The sequence below is a fragment of the Nyctereutes procyonoides genome, unplaced genomic scaffold, assembly GCF_905146905.1.
Source record: "Nyctereutes procyonoides isolate TBG_1078 unplaced genomic scaffold, NYPRO_anot_genome, whole genome shotgun sequence".
Taxonomy (NCBI): domain Eukaryota; kingdom Metazoa; phylum Chordata; class Mammalia; order Carnivora; family Canidae; genus Nyctereutes; species Nyctereutes procyonoides.
Genome location: NW_026575025.1, coordinates 9,882,628 through 9,904,093, shown reverse-complemented (window position 1 = coordinate 9,904,093; position 21,466 = coordinate 9,882,628). Strand labels below are relative to the sequence as shown.

Here is a 21,466-nt window from a genome sequence, read left to right as displayed (position 1 = left end):
GGGACTGTGGGAAAGTCTCTTTCCAGAGGAAGGAGAGTCTTCGACTGGCCTCGTTCCCGCACCACCAGCCTCAGTCGCAGCCCGCAGGCTCTCCCCAGCCCGGCGGCCCGCCCATCCGTCCGCCCACGACCCTCGCGGCTCCCGGCACCTCCCCACCGCTCTGGGCAAGCCCTGGCTGCTCGCGGCCTGGGGGTGGTGCGGCGTGAAGTGCGCACGCGCGGTGGGCCAGGGGGCGGGGCGCGCGTGCGCGCGCGCGTGCGGGAAGAACTCTGCGCTGCCTGGCGTGGGTGCCGGCGGAGGTCGACGTCCCAGCGGGCAGCAGGTGGTGGGCGTCGCTGCTGCTGCCCCCGCGCCATGGAAGGGGCGGCCGTGGCAGTATGCGAGGTGATGCCAGGGAGGAGAGAAGGCCGAGAAGGACCCTCTGAGGAGGGTTTCGTGAGCGAACCGCAAAGTTTGGGGAGAGGGGTCTGGTGGTGCCTGAGGTGGGAATGGGGTGATTCGGCGGAAGCTCGCTGGCCCCACACGGTGCTGTGAGGAGCAGATGAGGGACAGCGCCTCAGTTGGGGGAACGCCTCATTTCACAGCCCAGAAGAGCGAGGCCCCAGAAGCTGAAGTGTTTGCTAGGCGTTCGCGGGACACCCAGGTCAGGGCCGGGGAAACCAGCCTGGAGTGAAGGGGGCCTCTCCCCGGGGCGGAGGGGGTGCGCAGGAAAGACTACTGGGCAGCCTCGGGCGCAAGGCGAGGCCAGAGCGGGCGAAGTAGGAGAGAGGCAGACTCGTGTGGCGTGGGGCGCGTGCCTGGGTCTGGGTGGTGGAGGGTGGTGCAGAGGCCTCCCCCTCGGCCTCTACCACCCCACGCGGTCCCGGGAACTTTCCTGCTCTGGAAAGTGGGATGGGGCGTCCGGTGCCGCCACGCTGCGTGAGTTCACCCATGGCAGCACCCTCAGAGCCGCCACCTGCTCACTTTCTTAACCCTTGGTCTTGTAAGGGGTACTAGACAGAACAGAACCACAGGCCTGACGGGGTTGACCTGACGGCACCTGAGCGTTCGCCCGGTCGTCTTGCCTTCAAGGCCTTATCCTCCAAGTTGAAGGATTCGATTTTACAGACGGAGGCTAGGCTAGAACCCAGAGCTTCTGACTCCCAGGCCAGTGTTATTTTCCCAATTGCAATCTACGGATAAAGCCACTGCGGGAAGATCTTAACAGAGGGGAGCACACTAAGTCAGAGGCTGTGTGAAGGAAAGTGCTGGATTGTAGAAATGTCTGGAAGCCATTCTTATAAACTTGGGTACAAATTAGGATCTTCATTCCCAAGTTCTCTGAGATCTCCTTGCTTTAAAAGAGGTAGTAATTTTCCCTATGATACTTTAGTGTGGAAGTGAGAGTGTGCTTTTATAAATAGTGGAATTAAATACAGAATATTTTTAATAATAAATTTATTTTTATTGGTGTTCAATTTGCCAACATACAGAATAACACCCAGTGATCATCCCGTCAAGTGCCCCCCCTCAGTGCCCGTCACCCATTCACCCCCCCACCCCCGCCCTCCTCCCCTTCCATCACCCCTAGTTCGTTTCCCAGAGTTAGGAGTCTTTATGTTCTGTCTCCCTTTCTGATATTTCCTACCCATTTCTTCTCCCTTCCCTTCTATTCCCTTTCACTATTATTTATATTCCCCAAATAAATGAGAACATATAATGTTTGTCCTACTCTGATTGACTTATTTCACTCAGCAGTTCCATCCAGTTCCATCCACGTTGAAGCAAATGGTGGGTATTTGTCATTTCTAATGGCTGAGTAATATTCCATTGTATACATAAACCACATCTTTTTTTTTTTTTTAATTTGTGATGGACATAGAGAGAGAGAGAGGTAGAGACACAGGAGGAGGGAGAAGCAGGCTCCATGCCAGGAGCCAGACGTGGGACTCGATCCTAGGACTCCAGGATCGCGCCCTGGGCCAAAGGCAGGCGCTAAACCGCTGAGCCACCCAGGGTTCCCAAACCACATCTTCTTTATCCATTCATCTTTCGATGGACGCCGAGGCTCCTTGCACAGTTTGGCTATTGTGGACATTGCTGCTATAAACATCTGGGTGCAGGTGTCCCGGCGTTTCATTGCATCTGTATCTTTGGGGTAAATCCCCAGCAGTGCAATTGCTGGGTCGTAGGGCAGGTCTATTTTTAACTCTTTGAGGAACTTCCACACAGTTTTCCAGAGTGGCTGCACCATTTCACATTCCCACCAACAGAGTAAGAGGGTTCCCTTTTCTCCACATCCTCTCCAACATTTGTGGTTTCCTGCCTTGTTAATTTTCTCCATTCTCACTGGTGTGAGGTGGTATCTCATTGTAGTTTTGATTTGTATTTCCCTGATGGCCAGTGATGCAGAGCATTTTCTCATGTGCTTGTTGGCCATGTCTATGTCTTCCTCTGTGAGATTTCTGTTCATGTCTTTTGCCCATTTCATGATTGGATCGTTTGTTTCTTTGGTGTTGAGTTTAATAACTTCTTTATAGATCTTGGAAACTAGCCCTTTATCTGATATGTCATTTGCAAATATCTTCTCCCATTCGTAGGTTGTCTTTTAGTTTTTTTTTTTTTTTTTTACGATAGTCACAGAGAGACAGAGAGAGGCAGAGACACAGGCAGATGGAGAAGCAGGCTCCATGCACCGGGAGCCCGACGTGGGATTCGATCCCGGGTCTCCAGGATTGCGCCCTGGGCCAAAGGCAGGCGCTAAACCGCTGCGCCACCCAGGGATCCCTGTCTTTTAGTTTTGTTGACTGTATCCTTTGCTGTGCAAAAGCTTCTTATCTTGATGAAATCCAATAGTTCATTTTTGCTTTTGTTTCTTTTGCCTTTGTGGATGTATCTTGCAAGAAGTTACTATGGCCGAGTTCAAAAAGGGTGTTGCCTGTGTTCTCCTCTAGGATTTTGATAGAATCTTGTCTCACATTTAGATCTTTCATCCATTTTGAGTTTATCTTTGTGTATGGTGTAAGAGAATGGTCTAGTTTCATTCTTCTGCATGTGGATGTCCAATTTTCCCAGCACCATCTATTGAAGAGACTGTCTTTCTTCCAGTGGATAGTCTTTCCTCCTTTATTGAATATTAGTTGACCATAAAGTTGAGGGTCCACTTCTGGATTCTCTATTCTGTTCCATTGATTATGTGTCTGTTTTTGTGCCAGTACCACACTGTCTTGATGACCACAGCTTTGTAGTACAACCTGAAATCTGGCATTGTGATGCCCCCAGCTATGGTTTTCTTTTTTAAAATTCCCCTGGCTATTCGGGGTCTTTTCTGATTCCACACAAATCTTAAAATAATTTGTTCTAAGTCTCTGAAGAAAGTCCATGATATTTTGATAGGGATTGCATTAAACGTGTAAATTGCCCTGGGTAACATTCACATTTTCACAATATTAATTCTGCCAATCCGTGAGCATGGAATATTTTTCCATCTCTTTGTGTCTTCCTCAATTTCTTTCAGAAGTGTTCTCTAGTTTTTAGGGTATAGATCCTTTACCTCTTTGGTTAGGTTTATTCCTAGGTATCTTATGCTTTTGGGTGCAATTGTAAATGGGATTGACTCCTTAATTTCTCTTTCTTCAGTCACATTGTTAGTGTATAGAAATGCCACTGACTTTTGGGCATTGATTTTGTATCCTGCCAAGCTGCCAAATTGCTGTATGAGTTCTAGCAATCTTGGGGTGGAGTCTTTTGGGTTTTCTATGTAGAGTATCATGTCATCGGCGAAGAGGGAGAGTTTGACTTCTTTGCCAATTTGAATGCCTTTAATGTCTTTTTGTTGTCTGATTGCTGAGGCTAGGACTTCCAGTACTATGTTGAATAGCAGTGGTGAGAGTGGACATCCCTGTCTTGTTCCTGATCTTAGGGGAAAGGCTCCCAGTGCTTCCCCATTGAGAATTATATTTGCTAAAAAAAAAAAAAATGAGAATTATATTTGCTGTGGGCTTTTCGTAGATGGCTTTTAAGATGTTGAGGAATGTTCCCTCTATCCCTACACTCTGAAGAGTTTTGATCAGGAATGGATGCTGTATTTTGTCAAATGCTTTCTCTGCATCTAATGAGAGGATCATATGGTTCTTGGTTTTTCTCTTCCTGATATGATGAATCACATTGATTGTTTTACCAGTGTTGAACCAGCCTTGTGTCCCGGGAATAAATCCTACTTGGTCATGGTGAATAATTTTCTTAATGTATTGTTGGATCCTGTTGGCTAGTATCTTGTTAAGAATTTTTGCATCCATGTTCATCAGGGATATTGGTCTATAATTCTCCTTTTTGGTGGGGTCTTTGTCTGGTTTTGGAATTAAGGTGATGCTGGCCTCATAGAACGAATTTGGAAGTACTCCATCTCTTTCTATCTTTCCGAACAGCTTTAGTAGAATAGGTATGGTTTCTTCTTTGAATGTTTGATAGAATTCCCCTGGGAAGCCATCTGGCCCTGGACTTTTGTGTCTTGGGAGTTTTTTGATGACTGCTTCAATTTCCTCCCTGGTTATTGGCTTGTTCGGGTTTTTTGTTTCTTCCTGTTCTAGTTTTGGTAGTTTGTGGCTTTCCAGAAATATATCCATTTCTTCTAGATTGCCTAATTTATTGCCGTAGAGCTGTTCATAGTATGTTTTTAAAATCGTTTGTATTTCCTTGGTGTTGGTAGTGATCTCTCCTTTCTCATTCATGATTTTATTTGAGTCTTCTCTCTCTTCTTTTTAATAAGGCTAGCTAATGGTTTATCTATCTTATTAGTTCTTTCAAAGAAACAACTCTTGGTTTTGTTGATCTGTTCCACAGTTCTTCTGGTCTCGATTTCATTGAGTTCTGCTCGAATCTTTATTAACTCTCTTCTTCTGCTGGGTGTAGGATCTATTTGCTGTTTTTTCTCTAGCTCCTTTTAGGTGTAAGGTTAGCTTTTGTATTTGAGTTCTTTCCAGTTTTTGAATGGATGCTTGTATTGCGATGTATTTCCCCCTCAGGACTGCTTTTGCTGCATCCCAAAGATTTTGAACGGTTGTATCTTCATTCTCATTAGTTTCCATGAATCTTTTTAATTCTTCCTTAATTTCCTGGTTGACCCTTTCATCTTTTAGCAGGATGGTCCTTAACCTCCACGTGTTTGAAGTCCTTCCAAACTTCTTGTTGTGATTTCAAGGCATTATGGTCTGAGAATATGCAAGGGACGATCCTAATCTTTTGGTATCGGTTCAGACCCGATTTGTGACCCAGTATGTGGTCTATTCTGGAGAAGGTTCCATGTGCACTTGAGAAGAATGTGTATTCAGTTGAGTTTGGATGTAAAGTTCTGTAGATATCTGTGAAATCCATCTGGTCCAGTGTATCATTTAAGCTCTTGTTTCTTTGGAAATGTTGTGTTTAGAAGACCTATCGAGTGTAGAAAGCGCTAGATTGAAGTCACCGAGTATAAGCATATTATTATCTAAGTATGTCTTAACTTTGGTTATTAATTGATTGATATATTTGGCAGCTCCCTAAATACAGAATATTTTAAATTTGTCTCCTCAAGATTGGATGTTTTATCTGGACAGTTGAAACCTGTTCAACTTAAAATATTGTGTGCAGTCTTAACTGCTTATAAACTTACTAGAAATAAAAGCGAATGTCTGTTAAGCATTTACTATTATTATCTATGCCAGGCACCGTGTTAAGCATTTTGCTCTTATTTTGTTTACATTTAGCAGTAGTCATATGTGGTAGTTTTGTCCTCATTTTCGTAAATGAGGAAGCTGAGGTAGAGAGGAGTTAAATAATTTCCCCAAGATCACATAGCACATCAGAGACTCAAACCCAGACATCTGGCTCCAAAGCCAGTGCTTTTAACTAGTATTCTGATCCTCAGAAAGGATGATTTGATGAAAAATAAAGATGATTCATAACCAGATGCCATTCTTATTCATAATCTTCATATTGGCTTTTACTTGGGAGAAGAAAAAAGAAACAGGAAAAACAAACTCCCACATAATTTTTTCGAATTATTATTTCCAGATAAACCTACCTTTTATTTATTTTTTAAAAATTTTATTTATTCGAGAGAGAGAGAGAGAGGCAGAGACACAGGCAGAGAGAGAAGCAGGCTCCATGCAGGGAGCCCCATGAGGGCTCGATTGCAGGACTCCAGGATCACCCCCTGGGCCTAAGGTAGACAGACGCTCAACCGCTAAGCTACCCAGGCTTCCCGAACCTACCCTTTAAATAAAGCAATTTATTGTCTCCATTTCCTGTATTGTTGAGTATTGTGTTAATTTCTTATGTCTCCTTTCTTATGTCACTTTCCTAGTTACTACTTTTGTTTAGACACAGTGCTTTGTTCTGAATAGATGTAAATCTGACATTTTGCAAGCAAGAATATTATTTTTTGGAAATTAGGATTGTTAATTCAACTGTCATAAATTTATTACCACCATGATTTCTAAAGATTTGTTTCCTTTGGATTCTGCCCTTTTCAGATTTTGAAATATTTAATAATTCACTGGAAGTGTGAAACAGCAGGAGTATCAAAGGGAACGTTGTTAGAACGACAGCTAATGATTTCCATGGAAGCATTAAATTCTAAGCACCAGGCAAATACTCTTCATTGTGTAACAACTAGTAAGTAGGGGAAGAAATAATTGATTTTTCTGTCTTTGTTATGATTTGTTATAATTAAAATTTTCAGTTAGTCATAATCTTTTATCATGTTATCACTCCAGGGTTACTGAATAGTTAAAAAACTTAAACAATTATGTAATAAGTATCTGGTGATAGATTTACAAATGTGTTCTACAAAACTCTTTTCAGAGGAATATTTTACTGGCTTAAGAATTCTCAGAAACAATCTCCTTCTTGCTCTTGGTTTTAACCTCCTCTTTCACAGCATATTTATATTACATTGAATTTTATCTCCTTTTATATGTCCAGACTTTGGTAGTTAGAAGAGAGCCAAAAAATAAAGGAAAAGAAGGAAAATGACAAATGATGCATACTTTAATAATTGTAATTTGTGATTAGTTTGAAAATAAACCTTTTCCACTTGACTCTTATTCTCTCGTTTTTGCCTACACCCTTGAGGGAAGCTGATGCATTGAGTGGCCCTGGAACAACTTATTGTCTTGAACTTTGGAAGTGATCCTTTTTTGTTTGGTTACTTGTGTGCGTGCCAGTGTGTGTGTGTGTGTGTGTGTGTGTGTGTGTGAGAGAGAGAGAGAAGAGAGTGTATCTGTCTGTAGGTTTACTGAAGGATACTGTGGGATGAAGTTATCTTGTCAGCCTTAGAGGAGTCACCCTGAGTCCCAGTTGAGACTGAATAGTACTTTAGGCTCTATAAGACATTATTTCACTGAACTGAAATGCCCTGTCTTCCCTTTGGGTATCTAGCAATATATCCTTGAGAGAGATATGATAGGCTGGTTTGCTGTTACTGTGCATGAACTCTACTCTGACTGTACAGAGTTCCCACCATTCATAAGAAAGTTTTGGTTATGATGGCTAGGGTGATGTTGGTCTGTATATGGTTATTAGTTTATGCATTGATTCTAATCCAATAAACTGGCCAAGGTAGCAGGATTGATTTCACTCAAAGCAGAGGACTTGACCACAGTAGCTTTTGGCAAGAGATCCAGTTCCATAGACATTTTGAACCAAATGGACTTCTTCAGCCCATGTGAAATATAGGGGCCTCTCTCTTCTCTTTATTGTCTTTATTGTCTCTGATCTTTATGTAATAATTTTCATATTTTTTTGTAGAAGGAAGGGAAATACATGCTTATCATAAAACATTCCAACATTACAGAAATATAGTATGGAAAATGAGACTTTCTAGTAATTTCATCCCTTGAGATAATAATTACTTTTTATTTATTTTTTTTAATTAATTAATTAATTTATTTATGATAGGCACACAGAGAGAGAGAGAGAGGCAGAGACACAGGCAGAGGGAGAAGCAGGCTCCATGCACCGGGAGCCTGACGTGGGATTTGATCCAGGGTCTCCAGGATCGCGCCCTGGGCCAAAGGCAGGCGCCAAACTGCTGCGCCACCCAGGGATCCCTAATAATTACTTTTTAAAAGATTTTAAAAATTTATTTATTTGAATGAGAGAGAGAGAGTGCATACAAGCTGGGGGAGCAGGAAAGGGAGAAGCAGGTTCCCTGCTCAGCAGGGATGTGGGGCTCATTCCCAGGACCCTGGAATCATGACCTGAGTCAAAGGCAGATGGTTAACCAACTGAGCCACCCAGATGCTTCCTCTTTTTTTTTTTAATTTTTTTATTCATTCATTCATTCATTCATTCATTCATTCATTTATGATAGTCACACACAGAGAGAGAGAGAGAGGCAGAGATACAGGCAGAGGGAGAAGCAGGCTCCATGCACCGGGAGCCCGATGTGGGATTCGATCCCGGGTCGCCAGAATCGCGCCCTGGGCCAAAGGCAGGCGCCAAACCGCTGCGCCACCCAGGGATCCCTCTTGTTAAAATTTAAAAAGGATGTTTGAAGAAACAGTGTGACATATGCAATTGAGAAACATCATAAACACACTGTGAGATGTATAGGTTGTATTTTTTTTCTTATTATTGTTCTTCTCCTCACTAATCACTAGTGTGGGCCTGCCACTCCACCTGCCATCTCTGTCCCAGTGACCCACTCTCCTTAAGTTAGAACCAGTGTATGCCTGGGAGGAATGTTAAGAAAAAAGATGATTGTCTTTTTTTTTTTTTTTAGATTTATTTATTTATTTGAGAGAGAGAAACAGAGCACAGAGGCAGAGGGAGAAGCAGGTTCCCTGCAAAGTAGGGAGCCCCATGGGGGGCTCAATCCCAGGACCATGACCGGAGCTGAAGGCAAACACTTAACTGGCTGAGCCACCCAGTTGCCCCGAGATGATTGTCTTTTATTGAATGTTCTGTGCTACTTGGGCTCAGGCCTTTTGAAATACCATTTGTCTAGAATCATTCAAAATCTGGAAACCTAAAGCACTGCTCTAATAGCATTTTAGTAGAACTTTTTGTGATGATAGAAATGTTCTATATCTGTGCTGTTCAGTACAGTAACCATTAGCCACACTTGGCTAATGACCACTTGAAATATGGCTAGTGTGGCTGAGGAATCTTATTTGTAATTTAAGTTAGCTAAGTTTAAGTTTAAATAGCCACATATATCCAATGGTTATTGTATTTGGAGAGCACACGTTTAGATAATGGTGTTGCCTCTCACTGTAGTTCAGTTATTCTCAACCTTTTCTCCCTGCCTGAAGAATACACATTTCTGGAGGGATATACACATTTTCATTGGTTCCTGTGGCAGTTATTCTTAGATTCTTAACTGTGGGTTAACCCTGTGGGGGAGAGATGTTCAATTTAGAAAGTCTCCAGGTGGTTCTGATCTTTTTTCCCTCTTAGGTCCCTACTTCCTTCCTCACCCTCTTACCCTGGAGAATCATTGCTCTAGGGCCACCTGGCTGGCTCAGTCAGTTGAGCATGTGATTCTTGATCTCAGGATTGTGAGTTTGAACCCCACATTGGTGGTAGAGTTTACTTAAAAAAAAAAAAAAACAATTAAGGGGCACCTGGGCGGCTCAGTGGTTGAGCATCTGCCTTTGGCTTAGGTTGTGATCCCGGGGTCCTGGGATCAAGTCCCACATGGGGCTCTCTGTGGGGAGCCTACTTCTCCCTCTGCCTGTGTCTCTGCCTCTCTCTCTCTCTCTCTCTGCCTCTCATGAACAAATGAATAGAAAAATCTTTAAAAAAAAAAAGACTGTTGCTTTAAGTGTTCTGATGTTCAGACTTCTAACTCTAGGTATGGAGAATTCTTACCTGATAGTCTAATATTTTCTGCTAGAGAGTAAATTGTTTAAAAGGGCCAAAATTTTTAATTGAATCTTATACTGGAATATGGGTTACTGACAAGTTTTCTGATTACAGACTATAGTTTGCAGTCTTCCTATAATCCCTTTCTCTCAGGAGTAGTACTACCTAAAGAAGCAGTCGTGGTATTGGATATAGGTGAAAAGACTTGCCATTTAGTTCTCATCTCTAAGAAGTTATTCTGTTCCCTGAGAGTCATTGTAGCCTCATAATGCTTCTTGGGTGCCTCCATTTTCAGTAAACTCATTACAGAGTGGTTACCTTTTAATGTTCTGTATCTATAAACAGTGTTTTTAGGCTCCCATTGGGTTCTTTAGATAAAATCTGTTTGTGATATTTCTTTGTATTCTCTTTCTTACAGTTGCTTCTGCAGGAAGCATTTATGATGGTTTGGTTCTCAGGAAGTTCCTAAAAGGTAAATAAAGAATTACTTTACTTTCACAAGATTAAATCTTTTCCTGGCAGTGAATTTGGTATTTTCTGAAACAGACAAACTGAAAGATAGCATTGCCAGATATAGCAAATAAAAATACAGGATGCCCACTTAAATTTTAATTTCAGATAAACGATGAGTAATTTTGTAGTGTAAGTATGTTCCATACAATATATTATCCTGTATTTTATCTGGCAACCCTACTGAAAGATGATCTATAAAATACAGATCTATAAAACATAGCCTCTTTGAATACTCTGTATACAACCTCAGGCAAAATTGTCACGTATATAAAATGAAATTTTTGGTAAAGTATTTGTTTCTATCTACCTCAAATAATGTGTGAAGGAGGCTTTTATAAATTGTTTTGTTGAGTATTAATACTGTACTCCATACGCCAAAGTTGGTATGGTTTAGGTGACCTTGGTTTTAGTTCTTTCCTTTGATTTGAGAATAATCCTAAAGGACATACACATATTTAAGGAGATCAAAATGATCTGAGAACTTGTACTTTTAAACTTATCTTCTATAGTGGTGTGGTTTGTAGAGTATCCAATGGGCCTGTCTTTTCCTAATGTGTAATTTACAAATTTCACTAAATAATTTTTAAAAGAAACCTCCAGTTAAATTTGGAACATAGATTGTGGTTTTTTTTTTTTTTTTAGATTGTGATGTTTTATCTTTGTGTTTGTCATTACTTTAAAAAATGTGCTATGTGTAAAATATGGAAACAATAAAAAACTACATCAGAGCAGTGTAATGTTATAAATGTTTATGAAATATATTACCATTGGACTATTTATTTATTTTACCATGGACTTTTAAAAAGATGGCAGTGTTTCTTGGTGCTTTCTAAAATGTAGTCAATTAAAAATTTTACTTAGATCCACATTCCCAGTAACTCAGTTACTACATAAAAGTACCTTCCTCTATCTTGGTGATATCAAAGAAGAGGAAGAAACTATATTTACAATTCACAAGATGTCTAAAGATATAAACATATAGGAAATAATTTTCCCTTTTGGAACTTCTTTTTTGAAGTAATTTTAATTTTTTAATTATTATTTATTAAAGTTTTTATTTATGTTCCAGTTAACATACAGTGTAATATTAGTTTCAGGTGTACAATTTAGTGATTCAGCACTTACATATAACTCTCAGTGCTCATCACACTAAGTGCACTTCTTAAGCCTCATCACCTTTTTTACTTATTCTCCCTCCCACCTCTCCTCTAGTAACCATCAGTTTGTTCTCTTCTTGTTCTCTTTATTCTGTTTCTTGGTTTGTTTCTCTCTCTTTTCCCCTGTGTTCATTTGTTTTATTTCTTAAATTCCACATATGAATGAAATCATAGGTATTTGTTCTTCTCTGACTTACTTTGCTTAGCATAATACACTCTAGCTCCATCCACATCATTGCAAATGGCAAGATTTCATTCTTTTTTATGACTAATATTCCATTGTGTATATAAGTGTATATATTATATTATGTAATATTATATATCATGTGTATATTATAGATATATATTTCACATCTTTTTTTAAGATTTTTTTAAAGATTTTATTTATCTACTCATGAGACACAGAGGAGAGAGAGAGTCAGAGACACAGGCAGAGCAAGAAGCAGGCTCCACACAAGGAGCCCAGTGCGGGACTTGATCCCAGAACCCCAGGATCACTCCCCGGGCCGAAGGCAGGCGCTAAACCGCTGAGCCACCCAGGTGCCCTATATTTCACATCTTTATACATTCATCAGTTAGTGGACATCTGGGCTGTTTCCATAATTTGGCTGATGTAGACAATGCTGCTATAAACATTTGGGTGCATATATTCCTTTGAATTAGTATTTTTGTATCTTTTGGGCAAATACCCAGTAGTGCAGTGGCTGGATCATAGGGTAGCTCTATTTTTAACTTTTTGAAGAACCTCCATACTGTTTTCCAGAATGGCTGTACCAGTATGCTGAAGTAATTTTTAGTTTAAGCATGGGGATTTAAAAGTGTTTGCTTGCCAAACTAAGGTTATCAGGTATATTTTCCTTAGCCTTTGGAATTGTCTTGGCCCTCTGAATCTACTTTCCAGTAGTCTGTATCCTAGATTCTTTTTTTTTTTTTTTAAGATTTTATTTATTCATTTGACAGAGAGTGAGCGAGCACAAGCAGGGAGGATTGGCAGGCAGAGGAAGAGGGAGAAGCAGGCTCCCCACTGAGCAGGGATTCCCTCCCCATACACACGTGGGGCTGGATCCCAGGACTCTGGGACCACCTGAGCCAAAGGCAGATATTTAACCAACTGAACCATTGACATGTCTCCCAACTCTTTAGATTCTTCTTGGTGTGTACACATTGAAAGCAGTAATTGTGGAGGAAAACTAATAGCTCCATAATAGATATTCTGTGGGAGCTTGGGTAGAATGTTCTCCCTGTGGTAATCATCGTAATGTTGCTTTATTGAGCATTAACTATACATTGAGCCTTTTGCTTGACATGGAGGGGTTACAGAGGTGATCAAGACAGATTTGGTTTCTCCCCTTATGCCCATATTTAAGATAACTTTTTTTTTTTAAATTTTACTGATTTATTCATGAAAGATAGAGAGGCAGAGACACAGACAGAGGGAGAAGCAGGCTCCTTGCATGAAGCCTGATGCAGGACTCAATCCCCACACCAGGATCATGCCCTGAGCCAAAGGACGCTCAACCACGGAGCCACCCAGGGGTCCCCATACTTAAGATATCTTAATTATTTAATTCTGCTACCTGCTAAAGCCTGTTTAAAAGATAGGGAGAATCAGCTTATTGTCCTGGAGAGTTTGTTCTGTTTCTAAGACTTTTGGGTAACATGAATCCAGCTTTAAGAATCATGAGTTGACTGCCTCAAATCCATCTAATCTATTTTTTAAAAGATTTTATTTATTTATTTGAGACAGAGCACAAGAGAGCACAAACCTGGGGGAGGGGTAGTCAGAGGAAGAGGGAGAAGCAAACTCCCCACCAAGCAGGGAGCTCAACATGGGGCTCGATCCCAGGACCCTGGGATCATGACCCGAGCCAAAGGCAGTCGCCTAACTGAGCCACTCAGGTGCCCCCATCTAATCTATTTATCAATCTTTAGTCCTCTGCTTTTTTGAATTCTGTCCTTTGGATGATGCGAAGAATGGAAAGATCATTCCTCACGCCACTTCTCTAGTTAATATGTGTGAAAATGGTTTGAAAGGAGTTAAAATCCATATAAATAACAGGGAGTATATTATTATTAGCGCTAGGGAGGAGATAGGAATATTTCTTGCAACATAACTTACACTTACCATGCCTGTACAATTAGTGATCAGATTGTAGAAAACACTATTTCTTCAATTTTTAAAAAGGATTTTATTTATTCATTCATGAGAGACACAGAGAGAAAGAGAGGCAGAGACACAGGAGAGGGAGAAGCAGGCTCCATGCAGGGAGCCCGTGGGACTAGATCCTGTCTCCAGGATCACACCTTGGGCTGAAGGCAGCGCTAAATGGCTGAGCCACCCAGGCTGCCCTATTTCTTCAATTAATATTTGTAAAAGTGCTTTGACAAAATTGAAAAACTATGCAAGTACAAGGAAGTGTTTTTATTATCACTGTTAATACCTGGAGAGAAGGTATTGAGTTGAATTTAGGTAATGGAATAACCCCCTGTTTATTATGCTAATACAAACTTTAGACAATTTGTGTCCTGGTAAGTTAGTTTTAACTTTAATTATTTTAAAAGCTTGCAGCAATTTTAAGCTATTTATTTAATCTGTTTTAATGTCCTTGTGATAAAGTGCAGGTGGTTAACTTTTTGTACAAAGAGGAATTCCTGCATATCAAGTACACAATTAAAATTGAGTCATCTGGGCAGCCCTGGTGGCTTAATGGTTTAGCACCGCCTTTGGCCCAGAGTGTGATTCTGGAGACCCGGGATTGAGTCCCACATTGGGCTCCCTGCTTGGAGCCTGCTTCTCCCTCTGCCTGTGTCTGCCTCTCTCTCTGTTTGTCTCTCATGAATGAATAAATAAAATATTTTTTAAAAAATCGAGTCATTTGCTCATGGTCAGTCATATTTAGTAGCCAACTTCAGCCTGTCTTCTCTCCAAGCATTTGTTTGTTTGTTTACTTATTTATATTTTATTTATTTATTCATGAGAGACAGGGAAAGAGGCAGAGACATAGGAGGAGGGAGAAGCAGGCTCCTGGGAGCCTGATGCAGGGCTCAATCCCTGCCCTTGGAGGATCACGCCCTGAGCTGAAGGCCGCTCAGCTGCTGAGCCACCGAGGCATCCCTCTCTAGGCTTATAGTACTAACTAACCTTCAGTCAATAATATTACTTATTTTTACTAATCAGTAACAAAAATAACTCAGTGAAATTCACAAAGGAAATTGTCCAAGTTTAAGATTTAAATCCCTTAGCAACCTGGTTTATGCACCATTAATTATGCCTTTATTACTATTATTTATTTAGCATTCCTATAACATTATTAACAAACTGCTTTAAATTGGTCTGTTTGCAAATCTTTACACTGTTTAATTAGCTTCATTAGGAAGTCTCTGGTGGCTGACTCATTAACCATTGGATTTCCAGGTGTTAAAAAAAATACTTATTTTTACAAAATTAATAGTATGCCTCTGAATTTACTTTAACTATGTTCTCTTTATTGCTTGGTTTATGTCTCTCCCTGCCTAAAATAAGATCTGACCCCTCTTTGGGGGGACTATGCTGTTGTATAGCCATCCAGCTTCAGTTTTCTTTACTCTTCAGTCTCTTCTATCAGAATCCTATCAAGGTACGTTTTCTCTGGATCTGGAATACTTCAGATCAATTTGTATACAAACAGGCTCTTATTTCTGGGTGTTTTATTTATGTTGGATTAATAAATAGTGACCAAGATTTTACTCCCTCTCTAATGGTTTAAGTTCTCTTTTTGCTCACTTTTTTCTATGGTTCCAACTATTCATACTTTTGTCCTTTGTCCAGAAAACCTTTAATTGAACATCTGCTTTGAAACAGGAAGTCATAGGGAGAGATAGCTCTGAAAATAAAATATAATGTGATAAATGCTGTATGAAAGTATGCATATTCAGGGTGCTTCTTTGGTAGCCCAGAGGCTATTCCTTAAAGTTCAGTCACCAATATGCCTTTCATCCCTTCATTATTCTGTATTATAATACTATATTTACTTCAGATAGCTTTTCTACTTTTAAAGTTTTAGTATTTTGTGCTGATGAGACTTAAGTTTTTTCTTCTCTATCACTAACATGTTTCCAGGTTTGACTGTCAATTAGACTATTCCATTTGAAGGTTCCTTTGAAATCTATGTTCTGGGGATGCCTGGGTGGCTTGGTGGTTGGGCTTCTGCCTTCGGCTCAAGGCATGATCCTGGAGGTCCTGCATCAGGCTCCCTGCATGGAGCCTGCTTCTCCCTCTGCCTGTGTCTCTGCCTCTCTCTCTCTCTCTCTCTCTCTCTCTCTGTATCTCTCATGAATAAATAAATAAAATCTTAAAAAAAGAAATCTGTAACATACCTAAAATGGGTTTCATTTTCTTGCAGCTAACTTGTTCTGTAATTTCTCCAATTCTTTCAATGATACTAACGTTCATATTTTCAAGGCTTATAAATTTTGAGGTTTTTTTTTAGGATCCTTTTTTTTCTTTTTTCCATTATCTAATCTAATTTAATTTTTGTTAATTCTTTTAGTGTTTATAATTATTATTTGTTCAGCTATATATTAATTTAAACATATATTTAAGTTCCTGCTTTGATGACTCTCAATTGCTTATTAGGATAAGATACCCCCCCCCCCCCCCCCCCCCCCCCCCGCAGCCCAGGTGACTCAGCGGTTTAGCGCCACCTTCAGCCCAGGGCCTATCCTGGAGACCTGGGATTGAGTCCCACATTGGGCTCCCTGCCTGGAGCCTGCTTCTCCCTCTGCCTGTGTCTCTGCCTCTCTCTCTGTGTGTCTCTCATGAATAAATAAATAAAATCTTTTTTTAAAAAAAGGTTAAGACATCTCAGACCAGATATGAGGTCTTCTGTCAATTAGAATAACTTCTGTACTTTGAAGGATGATGCCCATTAAGATAGATAAATTCTTACATGTTTAAAAATTCTCATTAGTTCCTATTAATATATGTACTATTATTCTTCATGATATGCTTATCCATTTATTAAAAATTAATTTTATATGCATATATATAAGCATATATATCTATCCATTTATAATAGAACTACTTCTATTATAAATACCTGTTTGGTGAAGTGTGATGGTTTTAGTTTGTCCATCTTGCGTGGATCTAGATGCTAGTTCTTACCATCCTTACTCTAGTGAGCAAAAGAAGAAAAAAAAAGGTAGAAGAGAGTGGTAAGATGGGGGAATATGAAAAAGGCTATATTTATAGGTCCCTATTTTGCTGTTTCTTTCTTGTTTCTTCCGTTCATATTATTTTGATTTCTTTTTCTTTTTATCTTTTAATCTCTTTTTATCTCTTCCTTATTCCCATGTTTATTGACATAATTTAACACTTTTGTAAGATATAGTTTGGCCAGTCATGTTCAGATGTATTTCCCAGGTCAGAAAATTTACAGCCTTTTCTTTTTCCTCTTCAAAAGACTAGATAAGAATAACAGCCTTTGAAAGTAGGGAAGACAGCTGTGCTATTGATGTATGGTTATATGATTATGATAGTCTAGTTTTTGCCTCTTCTCTGTACTCCACCCTTTTGCCATTAGGGAGACTTTACAAAAAAGTTTAGTTTAATTTTGTCCTTTTTGTTAATTTGTGAAAGGAAGTGAGGAGTCATGGTTTTTGTTTGTTAGAGAGATTGATGTGTCCAGTCTTGCTCATCACTGAGTGAGAAATTTGCAATGGTGAACTCTTGGATGTCTGACTAAATACATACTTTTAAATCTGAGATTCTCATATTCAAAGATTAAATATCTATTATAATTTTATATTTTACAAGATCAGCAACTCTAAGGCTCAGTACTCACCCAACACTTTCTCCCCAGGAGCTCGTTTTTGTAAACATGATTTCATTCATTCTCCAGAGGTAGGTCAAATTTACATGTTATCACAATTTCTTTTTCTAAGATGAAGAAACTGAGCTTTACCTCAGCCTGATATATTAAATTTAGTGGTAAGGGAAGAGTTTGTGGACTCATAGGTCATTGGTTACTCTGTGAGTCCACATTAAATCCAAACTTTTGATATGTTTTAAATAGTCTCTTGCTATGAAATTTGCATAACATGTGGCAAGACTTCAAAAAGAAAAGATTGATTAAACATCAAGAGAAGTTAAAATAAATGAATTTATTGGGATGCCTCACTAGCTCAATCTGTGGAACATGTGACTCTTGATCTTGAGGATGTGAGTATGAGCCCCACACTGGGTGTAGAGATTACTTAAAAAACTAAAATAAAATCTTAAAAAAATGAATGAAATTTGTCTTCTTTTGCTTCCTTAATATTTCTTTACTTTTTTCCCTGTTAAATATATCTAATCATACTTCACTATTGAGAATATGTTTAAGATTTGATGTGAGAGGGGACCCCTGAGTGGTTTAGTGGTTGAGAGTCTTCCTTTGGCTCAAGGCCTGATCCTGGAGTCTAGGGATTGAGTCCACATTGGGCTCCCCACAGGGAGCCTGCTTCTCCCTCTGCCTATGTCTCTCTCTCTCTCTGTCTCTGTCTCTCCTGAATAAATGAATAACATCTTAAAAAGATTTGATGTGAAGGGAAGTGGAAAGGACATGAATCTTGACATGTTTCTCTTCCTTCTGAGCTTGAGTAGATAGAAGAGGAAGAAAAGGACAGCTTTTTTTTTAGATTTATTTATTTATTCATGAAACACACAGAGAGAGAGAGAGGCAGAGACACAGAGGGAGAAGCAGGCTCCCTGTGGGGAGCCTGATGTGGGACTCGATCCCAGGACTCCAGGATCATGCCCTGAGATGAGGGCAGACGCTCAACCGCTGAGCCACCCAGGCATCCCATGGACAGCTCTTAGTATCAGAGATCCTGGGAGTTGGCTCCTACTTCAGGCGAGTGGCTTTTATTCGGTAGTGGGAGCTAGCCAGCATTGTATCTGCTTTGGCTTAAAATCCTTGAACTGTTGTTATCCCTCATTGGGTAATCAACTAGATGCTTAATTGGTCCAGCTCTGGCCTCTTGGGTTACCATGTCCCTTTCATTTCCATAGCAGACAATGTTAGCTGCTTATAGCAGTGAATTTGGCTGGTATGGGAAGAAGGACATTTTGAATATTGTTTCCGGAGTAGACTTTATGGTTACCCATTTAGCACATTTTAAAGAGTCATATGACACTATAGATAAAAGTTAACTCAAAATGGATCAAAGAGGGCAGCCCGGGTGATTCAGTGATTTGGTGCCATCTTTGGCCCAGGGCCTGATCCTGGAGACCCAGGATCGAGTCCCATGTCGGGCTCCCTGCGTGGAGCCTGCTTCTCCCTCTGCCTGTGTCTCTGCCTCTCTCTCTCTCTGTGTGTCTCTCATAAATAAATAAATAAAATCTTTAAAAAAATGGATCAAAGACCTATATCTAAGAGCTAAAACTATAAAATTCTTACAAGAAAATGTAGATGTAAGTCTTCATAGATAAGACATTTAAAGCATGAGCAGCCAAAGGAAAAATCAATAAATTGGACTTCATCAATATTAAAAACCTTTGTATTTCAAAGAACATTATCAAAGTGAAGAGACAATTTTGTGACGTGATGGACATGTTAGCTCAGGCAAAGGTGGTAATCATTTTGGAACATATAAGTATCAGATTTATAGGTTGTACACTATAACTTTACACAATGCTATATATCAATTATACCTCAATAAAACTGGGGAAAAAAGAAAAAAACTTAGAAAAAAAACCTATAAAATTGGAGAAAATATTTGCAAATTATGTATCTGATAGGAGTCTAACATCCAGAGTACAAAAACAACTTTTATAACTCAACATTAAAAAGACAACTAATTTTAAAATAGGCAAAGGATCTGAATAGACATTTGTTATGAATTGAATCTATGTGTCCTCCCCAAATTCCTATGTTGAAGCCCTAATCCCCAGTGCAGGGGTATTTGGAGATGAAGCCTTTGGGAAGTAATTAGGGTTAGACTAGGTCATGAAGGTGGGGGCCTTTATGATGGGATTAGTGGTTTTATAAAAAGATGAAGAAAGAAATATCTCTCCAAGTGTACCCTTCCAGGAAAAGCCATGTGAGGACACAATGAGAAGGCAGCTTTTGCAAGCCATGAAGAGAGCTCTCACCAGGAACTGAATTGCTGGCACCCTGATATCGAACTTTTCGGCCTTCAAAATTGTATGAAGTAAATTTCCATTGCTTAGGCCATCCAGTTTGTGGTATTTTGTTATGGCAGCCTGAGTAGACTAGGACAACATTTATCCATGTAAATGGCCAATATTCAACATCATGGTTTTTAGGGAAATGCAAATCAAAACCATAATGAGGTACTACTTGATACCCACTAGTAGGACTGTAATAAAAAAAATATTGGCAAGGATATAGAGAATTGAGTTCCTCATACTTTGACGGTGGTGTAAAATGGTACAGCTACTTTGGAAGTTCCTTGGAAAGTTAGAATTATCTTCACTCAGAAATGTCTACACAAAATCTAATGCACTAATATTTATGGCAGCATCATTCCTAATAGCCCCAAATTGAAAACAACACAAGTGTCCATCAATTAATGGGCAAGATGTGCTCTCTCCATACAATGGAATATTATTCAGTCAAAAGGAATGAGGTCTTGATATATATTACATCATGGATGAAAATTGGAAATATGCTAAGTGAAAGAAGCTGTATACAGAAGGCTGCACATTCTATGATTCCATTTATATGAAATGTCTGCAATAGGCAACTCCATAGAGGCACATCCAAAGGAGATTAGTGGGAGGAGGGAGGAATGGGGAGTTACTATTAACGGATAGGAGTTTTCTTCTTGGAGTAATAAAAATGTTTTGGAATTAGATTGTGATGATGGTTGTATAATGTGAATATACGGAAAGGCACTTAAAATAGTGAAATTTATGGTGTGAATTATATTTCAGGTTTAAAATAAATCTGCCCAATGTTAGCAGCACTATCCCACAGTAGTCAAAATATGGAAAGAGCCCAAATGTCCATTGGCTGATGAATGACAAAGGTGTATACACATACATGCCACACACATACACACGAGAATATTAGCCACCAAAAAGAATGAAATCTTGCTATTTGCAACAAGATGGATGGAACTAGAGTGTATTATGCTAAGTGAAATAAGTTAGAGAAAGACAAACTTTGATTTTACTAATGGAAATTAAGAAACAAAACATGAACATAGGGAAAGGGAAGACAAAATAAGGTAAAAATAGATGGAGGCAAACCATAAGAGACTCTTAACTATAGGGAACAAAGGGTTGCTGGAAGGTAGGTGGATGGGTGGATGGGAGTAAATGAGTGATGGGAATTGAGGAGGGCACTTGTTGGAATGAGCACTGGGTATTATATGCAAGTGATGAATCACTAAATTCTGCCCCTGAAACTAATACTACACTATATGTTAACTAGCTTGAATTTATTTATTTATTTTTAAGTTTTTAAAAATATTTTATTTATTTATTCATGAGAGACACACAGGGAGAGAGGTAGAGACATAGGCAGAGGGAGAAGCAGGCTCCATGCAGGGAACCCAGTGTGGGACTCCAACCCCGGGACTCCAGGTTCACGCCCTGAGCCAAAGGCAGATGCTTAACCACTGAGCGACTCAGGCATCCCAACTAGCTTGAATTTAAATAAAATCTTGAAAAAAAAAAAGAAAGAAAGAAGTTGTTACATGGAATTGAAGTTTTTTGAACTCTCATCTTCCCCTTTCCTCCTCTCTTCTTTATATTGCCACCCCTTCTGGCCTCCCTGCCCAAAGTTATTAACTATTTGGCACAGTATAATCCCCTGCTGCCTTGACTTTCTATCTTTCCTTTCTTATAGTCTTCAAGCTTAGATAATCCCCACTATTTGTTTTATCTATTCTTATTTCCAAGCAGCCAAATGTTGCTAGTACAAATCTTAACAGTGGGAATTTGGTACACTATAAATTTAAGCAGAATTTCTAAATTTATT

General features: G+C 39.6%; 1 protein-coding gene across 1 annotated transcript in view; it reads left to right on the top strand.

The window, feature by feature from the left end:
• The first annotated feature begins 414 nt into the window (after positions 1-414).
• CUNH11orf80 (chromosome unknown C11orf80 homolog) overlaps positions 415-21,466 on the top strand; it is a 97,178-nt gene continuing 76,126 nt past the window's right edge. The window contains exons 1-3 of the mRNA XM_055314973.1: positions 415-643; positions 6,492-6,633; positions 10,247-10,300. Coding sequence (XP_055170948.1) covers positions 542-643; positions 6,492-6,633; positions 10,247-10,300 — 298 coding nt within the window. The 5' untranslated portion in view covers positions 415-541. The remainder of the gene's footprint in view (positions 644-6,491; positions 6,634-10,246; positions 10,301-21,466) is intronic.